The 12,047-nt window shown below is 36.1% G+C and overlaps 2 protein-coding genes across 2 annotated transcripts; both read right to left on the reverse strand.

Annotated features, from left to right (window-relative positions):
- Nucleotides 1-1,189: 1,189 nt before the first annotated feature.
- On the reverse strand, nt 1,190-4,013 carry LOC120332407 (uncharacterized). Its single transcript, XM_039399644.2, has one exon. The coding sequence runs from the start codon at nt 4,011-4,013 to the stop codon at nt 2,307-2,309; it is 1,707 nt and encodes a 568-aa protein (XP_039255578.2). The 3' UTR covers nt 1,190-2,306.
- Nucleotides 4,014-4,031: 18 nt separating this feature from the next.
- LOC120332406 (uncharacterized) lies at nt 4,032-8,616 on the reverse strand. The gene is made up of 2 exons (XM_039399643.2): nt 8,521-8,616; nt 4,032-8,125 (listed from the first exon to the last, which is right to left on the reverse strand). Exons 1-2 carry the CDS (start codon nt 8,562-8,564, stop codon nt 5,941-5,943), a joined length of 2,229 nt encoding a protein of 742 aa, XP_039255577.2. The 5' UTR covers nt 8,565-8,616; the 3' UTR covers nt 4,032-5,940.
- Between the last annotated feature and the right edge of the window lie 3,431 nt (nt 8,617-12,047).

Raw genomic sequence — 12,047 nt, forward strand, 5'->3', positions numbered from 1 at the left:
TGACTTGGTATAAACTTGGAAACTAACTGAACGACAAGCAAATATTGATATATTTCATAATACTACCAGACCAACTAAACTGTTTTCGTAGTACTCCACCCTCTTTTCTTAAACGTATGAAAAGTAATCCATTCTTCTTGCGTTGGCGTGTATATTTATGCAATTTGACGAAAAATATAACAACGAAAACGGACTTTAAAACTGATGTTTTCGACCATTTTGCAACATTGTTCTTCTCATTGACATTCCGAAAAAATGGTATAAATTAGCAAATAACGAAATTTGTTAAAAAATAAACTAAAGGAAACAAAAATAAAACATGTAAATAGGATTAAAAATCGGGTCTGTTGTAGTTTCAGAAATAATTCAATAAATATGAACAGAATTCAAAAAATGACTAGACTGTGTGGTTTGCGCTGATATTTATGATGGCATGGTGCTGTTACATTCTTACTGAAACTATCATATATATATACCATTAATTTAAATCCAGGCATATATTTTTGCTGTGAAAAAAAATATGCGTTATAGCGAAATAAATATATAGAATACATTTATTGAGATTACGAAAAGTCACATTTGCTCATATCAGTCGACGAGGGGTCGCGAAAGGTTTGGCAAGCCATCTACTCAGCGACACCTTGTTGCTGGATTACAGCAGCAAATATAGCAAATGAACAACGCAACATGGGAGCTTTATTTGAAAATACATATTTATAAGAACAACAACAACAGGTTCCAAATAAACTACGGGAATGAGGTTAATCACAATGATTTATGGGATAATACACAACGCACTGGTTTATGTTAAGAATATTCCTCATTGAATACGGATGCGGTGAAAGTAATATGACTTATTTAACTAAGCATAATGTGTGAGCCAAAATGGCGCAACCCGCAACGAGCTGGTGACGGCGACAATTGATATTTGATCAATACTTTTCTGTTGCTAGAAGTGAAAAAGACTACTGGCTCAATAAAAATGGTATTAGGGTATGAAATCTACAAAACACAAGGCAAATGCAGAGAAAAATGACAAGACAAAGCAATATACCACATGCCAGAGCAAATCAAGATCCAACTTTCAAGTTGAAGCAACCATGGAAAACGTGAATTTGTATGGAAAGTATGTAGGCTACTACAAGATTATATAGACTTGATGCAAAGTGTTCTCCAACTAATCTATGCTTTGAAATATTAGATTTGAAATGCATGTTTATAAAATTATTTCTAGTGTGTATATGCTATAAAAGTATCAGGGAGCACATTATATAATCTGGCATAAATAATTTTAATTGAGTTTTAGATATTTTTTGCACCGAAAATAAGATGAAATTTTTTTAAGACTTCAATCTTTTTTTCCAAAATGTCCATCTTTAAAGAAAAGTATCACTTTTATCACAAGTACACAACTGTATCCAGTGTAACACTTGTTGCACAATAGTAGATCAGTCGCGGCATAAAGCCGCTTATATCATTTCCGTGAACTCCAATGTTATAATTTTCATAAAATTTTAGTGACTTATTTCACAACTTGTTTTCCATTCTCTATCTTTGCAGAAGATGCTCATTTTTGACAAATTGTGAAAAAGATTTCCAAAACGATTTGAATAGTACAACGGGATCTCGTTAAATCGTTATCTCGCGACATCATTAAATGATTTTTTTACATTTGCACATAATTATAGTTATATAAAAAAATTCAACTTGAACTCAATCTTCACTATTAGGAAATGGCAAGTGTTTACGAGAATGTCATATTATTTGCGGTCGTTTCCTGATGGATGCAGTCGTTGTCCAACCAACGGATTGAATCCCACCACTTGATTGTCTACTCTACATGGCCAGAGTGCCTCACCCCGATTTCCCACGTTTAGCAGCACCAATTCGTGACAAAGTAGTCTTTTTCCAGTTTTCAAGCATTAGTTCATTTTGGTGATGTTGAATCATATTCGTAACAGCAGAGTCTTCTAGTTGAGACCGGTATATTGAAGGAATTATTTGAAACAATCTTTCAGTTAGTATTTCTGTGAATTCTGTACTCCTTACTCTGGAAACGCGCAAGTGCTCTTTTAGTAGTTTGATTTCCATATCCGGAGTTGCTCCTCTAATCTCAAACCACCATTTCCATTTCATATGTGGACTGCCAAATTGATCTTTTATAACGCTTTCGCAAACATAGCAGCCTGGATAGAGAAGCAGCTTCATTTTTGGTGTTTTGATTCGAAAACTTTTCTGTTTTTCTGCAAACGTCTCTATATTAAATTTAGATTTTTCTATCACGACTTCAGACTTATTCGATGCACTCATGCTAAAAAATTCCACTGAACGTGAAACATCAAAGAATCATATATTCCGAGTGACGTGTTGAAAACTTCCTCCCTCTCTTTCAGGATTGCATTGTGTGCTGTATACACAGAAACCGAGTAAGTTAATTTGACGTCTTCAAAGTTATACACAAAAAGTTCAACTTCAGCTTGGTGTTCGATCGATTTCAATGGAAATTCATCCTGTAATATCACAGGTGCTTCAAATATTTGTAAATACCGGATATCCCTTGAACAAATTTTAACGTAAACCGAAATGTCTTCATGTCTCTCAATAAATATTTTTTGGAGATGACGGCCCAATTTATATTTTAGAATATTTTCATGAAGATAAGAGGAAGAGCGTAGAAAATACACACCAGAAGACGTTTCCACAATAGCTCCGCAGTACCGTTGTAAATTTGTGCATTTTGACTTGGCTTCTTCCAGATTGCGGTATGGGATGTCGTATGTACCACCAACTTTTTGACCTAATGTCAAGTTGACAGTTTTCCCTTCAAAATGTTTGTACGTGCATTCATGGTTAGGATATTGGTCTCCGGCATCTATACCATATCCCTGGATGCGCGAATTCTCTTTTTCATTGTCTAGTCTATCATTCGTTATAAATGGGTTTTCTACTATCACTTCATTAGAATTTCCAACGAATCTAACGGATGCCTTATTGACCACAAATATTCTAATGTCAACATTTATCTTTGTGTAAAGTTTGTGTCTAAAAATATTCTTCACGACGTATTTCATGTTATTCATACCACTAGGATCAGATTTTGGGAATATTATTTTTTTCCTATCAAATAGTTTTGTATCTCGTGCTTGAAAATGGCTTCCAATACCACTTTTTGGGTCAAATTGCCAAGGATGTTCATGTGGTATCATTTTATAACGACCGAATCGTGGATCTTCAGCTTCTGATATTAACCCTTTTAATTTGAACCTAATTTCTATATCACTGTCTTCGCCACCCCAACCATAAAATCTGTTACTATGGCCATTTACTAGCCTGTATTGATTGAATCTGATTGATCCCACGCCACCAAATCCCGTGCCGTACTTCACATTATAGTTGAATTTATCAATGGCGGGGCACAAGTGACGTGGTGCGTCGCCGCAGATGTACAGGTTTCGATCATCTTCGAGTAGCATATCAACATCATGGAATACAAGGCAGTCAAAATCGTATCTAGCCTCATGTAGAATTTCCAAAACTCCCGCGTTCATTATACGTCCTTTGTTAAATGCTCCGTCGTCGTATTGTTCGGATACAAACACACAATATTTCAAAGATTGTCTTTGCAAAATTGGATGCAAGTGATGCAGAAGCGTTATGAGATCCTGATGTCGATTTTTGTACGGAACTATTATAGCCACCGTCTGATTGGAATAGCAATCTTTCGGTTCGTAACACCCATTTATGACGCGATCACCCGCCTCTTTAATGGCTGCATCCTCCGTTGGTACAAAAGATGAATTAACTTTGAGTTTCCCTATCAATCTTTTCGAATATTCTGGACAAATGTCCTTACTAGTGCTATGTTGATCCGAGTACTTCGCATATTGATGAAAGTTTATAGGTTTAACGTGCTGTTTAATGCTGTGCTTCATAAACAATAACAGCACAATTGCGATTGAGCAGACAATGTAAATGCTTGAGCATCTAAACAACAGTTTCTGGTTATATATCATGGCAGATAACAATGAAGATCTGAAAAATTATCAGGAAATTAAAATCACTCAAAATAATTCGGTTTTCAAAATTTTATAATCCTAAAAATAGGCAATCAGAGTCGAAATTTTCAACTGACCTAAAGGCATAGAAATGCAAAATGTTTCCGTAGACAAACTTTCTTCACCTTCGAATCGAGGGTTGGAAAAGATTTTTTCTAACAGGCACTATATGTTCTCAATTTTGAGCGTTAAAAAATGCGTTTCAATAGACGGATCATAGCATGATTTCTGATAAGGATCTCTAGAAAAAAAATTGCATAAATATTCTTTTCATTGACATTCCGAAAAAGTGATATAAATCAACAAAAAAAAATCTTGTTGAAATATAAACTAAAGGAAACAAAAATTAAACATTTACACAAGATTAAAAATCGGGTTTTGTGTAGTTTGGGGAATATTTTAATAATGTGAACGGATTCAAAAATGATTAAATTGTGTAGTTTTCTGCGGTATCTATGATGGCAGCGTGCTGTTCCAGTCTTACTAGAACTATCATATATTCTTTTAATTCAAATTCAGGCGTATATTTTAACCGTGGAAAAAAACAATGTGCTATATAATGAAATAAATATATAAAGTACATTTATTAAGTTTACGAAAAGTAACATTTGCTCATATCAGTCGACGAGGGGTCGCGAAAGGTTTGGCGAGTCATCTACTCAGCAACACCTTGTTGCTGAATTACAGCAGCAAATATAGCAAATGAACAACGCAACATGGAAGCGTCAATTGATAATACATATTTATAAAAACAACAACAACAGATTCCAAACAAACTACGGTAATGAGGTTAATCACAATGATTTATGGAATAATAGACGACGCACTGGTTTATGTTAAGGATATTCCTCAATGAATACGGATGCGGTAAAAGTAATATGACCCATTTGACTAAGCATAATGTGTGAGCCAAAATGGCGCAACCCGCAACGAGCTTGTGACGGCGACAATTGATATTGGATCAATATTTTTCTGATGCTAGAAGTAAAAAAGACTACTGGCTCAATAAAAATGGTATAAGAGTGTGAAATCTGCAAAACACAAGGCAAATGCAGAGAAAAATGACAAGACAAAGCAATATACCACATGCAAGAACAAATCAAGATCCAACTTTCAAGTTAAAGCAACCATGGAAAACGTGAATTTGTATGGAAAGTATGTACTACAAGATTATATACTTGGTGCAAATGTGTTCCCTAACTAATTTCAACGATAAGCTTTGAGATATTAGATTTTAAATGCATGTTTATAGAAATATTCCTGGTGTGTATATGCTATAAACGTATCAGGGGGCATATTCTATAATCTGGCATAAAAAATTTTAATCGAGTTTTAGATATTTTTTGCACCAAAAATATGATGCAATTTTTTTAAGACTTCAATCTTTTTTTCCAAACTGTCCATCTTTAAAGAAAAGTATCACTTATATCACAAGTACACAACTGTATCCAGTGCAACACTCGTTGCACAATAGTAGATCAGTCGCGGCAAAAAGCCGCTTATATCATTGCCGTGAACTCCAATGTTATAATTTTCATACAATTTTAGTGACTTATTTCACAACTTGTTTTCCATTCTCTATATTTGCAGAAGATGCTCATTTTTGACAAATTCTGAAAAAGATTTCCAAAACGATTTGAATAGTACAACGGGATTTCGTTAGATCGTTATCTCGCGACATCATTAAATGATTTTTTTACATTTGCACATAATTATAGTTATATAAAAAAAATTCAACTAGAACTCAATCTTCACTACTAGGAAATGGCAAGTGTTTGTGAGGATGTCATATTATTTGCGGTCGTTTCCTGATGGATGCAGTCGTTGTCCAACCAACAGATTGAATCCCACCACTTGATTGTCTACTCTACATTGTCAGAGTGCCTCACCCCGATTTCCCGCGTTTAGCAGCACCATTACCTGACAAAGTAGTCTTTTTCCAGTTTTCAAGCATTAGTTCATTTTGGTGATGTTGAATCATATTCGTAACAGCAGAGTCCTCCAGTTGAGACCGGTATAATAAAGGAAATTTTTGAAACAATCTTTTAGTTAGTATTTCTGTGAATTCTGTACTCCCTACTCTGGAGACGCGCAAGTGCTCTTTTAGTAGTTTGATTTCCATATCCGGAGTTGCTCCTCTAATCTCAAACCACCACTTCCATTTCATATGTGGACTGCCAAATTGATCTTTTATAACGCTTTCGCAAACATAGCAGCCTGGATAGAGAAGCAGCTTCATTTTTGGTGTTTTGATTCGAAAACTTTTCCGCTTTTCTATTAACGTCTCTCTATTAAATTTAGATTTTTCTATCACGACTTCAGACTTATTTGATGCACTCAAGCTAAAGAATTCCACTGAACGTGAATGTGTAAACATCAAAGAATCATATATTCCAAGTGACGTGTTAAAAACTTCCTCCCTCTCTTTCAGGATTGCATTGTGTGCTGTATACACCGAAACCGAGTAACTTAATTTGACGTCTTCAAAATTATACACAAGAAGTTCAACCTCAGCTTGGTGTTCGATCGATTTCAATGGAAATTCATTCTGTAATATCACGGGTGCTTCAAATATTTGTAAATAACGAATATCCCTTGAACAAATTTTAACGTAAACCGAAATGTCTTCATGTTTTTCAATAAATATCCTTTGGCGATGACGACCTAATTTATATTTTAGAATATTTTCATGTAGATTAGAGGAAGAGCGTAGAAAATACACACCAGAAGACGTTTCCACAATAGATCCGCAATACCGTTGTAAATTTGTGCATTTTGACTTGGCTTCTTCTAGATTGAGGTATTGGATGTCGTATGTACCACTAACTTTTTGACCTAATGTCAAGTTGACAGTTTTCCCTTCAAAATGTTTGTACGTGCATTCATGGTTAGGATATTGGTCTCCGGCATCCAGACCATATCCTCGAATGCGAAAATTCTCTTTTTCGTTGTCTAATCTATCATTCGTTATAAATGGGTTTTCTACTATCACTTCATTAGAATTTCCAACGAATCTAACGGATGCTTTATTGACCACAAATATTCTAATGTCAACATTTATCTTTGTGTACAGTTTATGTTTAGAAATATTCTTTACGACGTATTTCATGTTGTCCATACCACTAGGATCAGATCGTGGGAATACTATTTTTACCCAATCAAATTGTTTTGTATTCTTTGCTTGCAAATGGCTTCCAATACCACTTTTGGGGTCAAATTGCCAAGGATGTTCATGTGGTATCATTTTATAACGACCGAATTGTGGATCGTTAGATTCTGATTTTAACCCTTTCAGTTTAAACCTGAATTCGATATCACTGTCTTCGCCACCCCAACCGTAAAATCTGTTACTATGGCCGTTTACTAGCCTGTATTGATTGACTTTAATCGATCCCACGCCACCAAATCCCGTTCCGTACGCTACTTTATAGTTGAATTTATCAATGGCGGGGCACAAGTGACGTGGTGCATTACCGCAGATGTACAGGTTTCGATCATCTTCGAGTAGCATATCGACATCATGGAATACAAGACAGTCAAAATCGTATCTCGCTTCATGTAAAATTTCCAAAACTCCCGCGTTCATTATACGACCTTTGTTAAATGCTCCATCGTCGTATTGTTCGGATACAAACACACAATATTTCAACGATTGTCTTTGCAAAATTGGATGCAAGTGATGCAGAAGCGTTATGAGATCCTGATGTCGATTTTTGTACGGCACTATTATAGCCACCGTCTGATTGGAATAGCAATCTTTCGGTTCGTAACACCCATTTATAACGCGCTCACCCGCCTCTTTTATGGCTGCATCCTCCGTTGGTACAAAAGATGAATTGACTTCGAGTTTCCCTATCAATCCTTCCGAATATACTGGACAAATTTCATTACTAGTGCTATGTTGATCCGAGTACTTCGCATATTGATGGAAGTTTATAGGTTTAAAGTGCTGTTTACTGCTCTGTTGCATGAACAATAACAGCACAACTGCGATTGAGCAGACACTGTAAATGCTTGAGCATATAAACAACAGTTTCTGGTTATATATCATGGCAAATAACAATGAAAATCTGAAAAAGTATCAGAAAATTAAAATCACTCAAAATAATTCGGTTTTTAAAATTTCATATATACTCCTAAAAATAAGCAATCAGAGTCGAACTTTCCAACTGAACCTAGACCCTTGGAAATGCAAAATGTTTTTGAAGATTTCTACACTATCGAGTCGAGGGTCGGAGTAGATTTTTGCTAATAGGCACTGAGTGTTCTCAATTTGGAGTGTTAAAAAAGGCGTTTCAAGAGACAGATCATAGCATGATTTCTAATCAGGCGCTTTAGAAAAGTTTCATAATTTTTAGAAACTGGTGACCGTGCTAGTTTCCGTGTATAAAAACCAGGTTATAAACTATTTTTATACGAATAATCTTAAAACAATAAATATATACATAAGTTCCAATGCACTTACATGCAGTTACTCCTATGAGTCGCCACTAGGCCTGCTTTTGCCATACTATTATGCCTTACTATCGTAATTTCTTTCTCATGCAATGAAGCTACAGAATAAAAGACTTCCTCGGACCATCTAATTCAACTTTTGATACGAGGCAACTGGTTGATTTGCTGGTTTTGCCGTTGCTGCCCCAGGCTATAAAGATGTATTGTGTATGTGACTACGTAAGCTGCATTCACATGCCACGCTCCACATAAATCTATTACAAAACTTTTGGAACGCCTGGTATAACGCTGGTTGTCATTATAGTGCTGGGCATTTCGAATCTAATATTCGAATAGTAAATTACACGAATCGGGTCAGAGCAAAATTTCGAAAAAATATTCGATATAATTCTGAAATCATCAGATATTCGAAAATGCCCAGCCCTAGTTGTCAACTGTGCACCCTACTCATTTGCTGCCATAACGGGATCGCTGATTTTCAAGACATTGCAAGGTGTGCGAATGCCTTGTATCCAGTGGTGGGATTCGCTAATCTCATAAAATGGCGCGAGACGGTTCTATAGAACCGGTGCGAACCGGCTGAATTCCGCTACTGCTTGTATCCCATCAATGGTTAGAAATATTTGATCTGGCCCATTTCGGCTGTCTGAACTAATTTACATGGACGGATTCAGGGTTGATCTATTTGTATAGTTCCCATTGTATATTTTGATGTTGTTTTGCTGTGTTACTGGTATTTTTTTTATGTTGGATCTGGGGATTTTCACTCTTCTTCCTTGTGGAGTGTCGAGTTTAGTTTGCTTGCCGGTCGCCGGTCCGCGGAAAGATTACTACCGGTCCGCAGAAAGGTGACCTAAAAACGGATGAGTCCCTAAAAACACCAGACCAGACCAGACAAACACAACACATCTGTGCAGCATGTCTGACTTGACAAACATTTACCACGTCAATAGTTATGTCTGAATAAACATCAATGTGAATTCTCGAATGACTGCTCCCCAATATCTAACAAAATTGAGAGTGTAGATATAGCGGGAACATCATTCGCGAAGTAAAGGACTTTCAAGCGCAAATACAATGAATTTTATTTTCAATATGGATTCATAGCCGTGACAGCAACGAAATTTATCCACTTTGCGTACTTTGTCATAATAAACTTTTAAATAATGCAATGAAGCTTTAGAAACTTCTTCGAGCGATGAGATTGTCTCGTCGACGATGAGATTGTGTTATATAGGCAGTTTATTTAAATTTCAAATAATAATGAGTTGAAAAACATCTTTGCGAAATATACCTCGGCAGTTTTTTCGTCTTTAATCATATATGAATACCCAGACGTTTGCGAGCGGACAGGTTGCCGACCACTGCCTCAGCTAGACCTCGCGGACCGGCGAGGAAAAATTTTGAACTGAAATTTTTGTAGAATGTTAGGTTTTTAACACTTGCGAAGCTTTTTCGCGACAAATCGTACAATAAAAGTGTGATTTCTTGGCGCCAGGACATTGTCAAGGCAATGAACACCTATCCAACACGAGAACGAGAACCTATCAAACAAAGAAATCGCTTAACAATGCAATGCAGCTTCGCCTTTTCGGTTTGCAATTGGAAATCACTGATCTAACGAAATCTCATAAATACTTGCTATTTCGCGTAAAGAGATTGGTATTCTTATATCGTCTAGAATTCTAGATGAATAATTATAAAAATAACCATTTTATTACTGAAAAACGTTTTTCGTTAGCAAAGATTTGCGAAAGAATTATTTGCTCATCATTTTGATCCCTGTGATATTGTAGCTTGATCAAATAAAATTGCAAAACCAACGACTATGGGCTGCGCTAATTCTAGATCCGAAAGGTGGTATACACTTTGGTTTTTTGGTTTTTATACGCAACATCTATAGACCAACGGTTCCCAAAGTGGGTGTCAGAGACTCAAGAATGTTTTTGACCGAAATGAGGCCAGATATTATCAAGCTGGTGGTATTTCACTAGGCTCAACCTTCACATTATACTAATGATAAATGGAGTTTAAGTTGCTTTGACTTTTTTGGTCAAGGAGGCAGAAAAAAGTTTGGGAAACACTGATCTATACAATCTCAATTGATGAACAGAGAATTTCCCAATAATGATCAAATACTCAAATAAAATACAGCAGTTTCTATTTATTTTCCGTCGAAACTGAGAAAAAAGAAATCATGCTTAATCTAATATAATACTAATTATGCACTTATATCCATGTTAGGTTGAAGGTACAATCATTAAGGCTATTAAGCTTTTTGAAGCGTTGGATGCATTTTCTGTGCAAACATCATAAGTTTCTCAATATACTTTTATCGCACACTCGAGGCATTAAAATTCAAATCACAATCCTAACAGTGAACAGTATTACATCTTGAAAGCAGATATTCCAGAACAGCGATATCAAAGTGATCGATATGATCCGCGAAAAGTCAAAAATCGTCGAATGTTTTTACTTATCGATCTTAAGATCGGTAAGTATATTGATAGGTATTTGTATGTATGTCTGTCTGTGTGTGTGTGTGTCTGTTAGATGCACGCGATATCTCACGAAAGCGGGATTGAATCTGCTCCAGATTTTGCATGTGCATTCATCTTATCTCGGACCAGAATCCTATTGATTTTGGGCGAATTATGTCGTATAATTAGCGAGTTATCAATCAATTATTGATATAGTGATCTAGATTTTTGTAAAGCGAGAGAATTTTGAAACCCGCCGAGTGTGTGTGTGCGATGCGCAGTGCGCAAGTTACAAGAGCGGATGAATCGAAACTGCAGTTTCTGTTTTGGGGGATCCCCTAACTATCGATCGATAAGTCTTCGGTTTCCAACCGATATTCTCGTTTTCAGTATTGTGAATGTTTTGGTCTGATTACTGTACCAGACACTTGTAATTACTGTGCCATTACTTGCTGTTTCTTAGAAATTATTATTTGTTTACATGTTTGTGAGGGTGCTGCTTTGGTGATGGTGACATATAGTTTGGAACAGGCCTGGAAGAAGGACCTGTATATGTGTATCTGCCTTGAGGGCGAATGAACTTTTCATGGTAGCAGAGGATGGTTACTGCTCTTCGAGATGGCTTCATCAGTAACAGGACAAAACCCTCCTAAATTTAAAGATGATATGCCTTATAGTTAGGGTTACCATACGTCCCGTTTTAGGCGGGACAGTCCCACTTTTTACCGTCTTGTCCCGGCGTCCCGATCGGTCAACCAAAAGTGACGCTTTGACTTTCAGTCGGCTATCATAATGCACGAATAATACCAATTAGCATGTTCCATTTTGCGCTATTAGTACAAATTACGTTAACTTTTGTACTACTTACATATATTCATGACAGTAACTGTTTTGCTAACAGCTAACCTCAGGTTAGTTGTCTAGTAATCTTGTATATATACATGTTTTGCTATAATGTTTCTGATCTATATTCTGTAATATAGAATTTAATATTCAAGACTCCACAGACGTAGAATTTATGTTGTTGAATAAATTGAATGGATTTCCCAACTTCTGG

Source organism: Styela clava, chromosome 13 (assembly GCF_964204865.1).
Source record: "Styela clava chromosome 13, kaStyClav1.hap1.2, whole genome shotgun sequence".
NCBI classification, from domain to species: Eukaryota; Metazoa; Chordata; class Ascidiacea; order Stolidobranchia; family Styelidae; genus Styela; species Styela clava.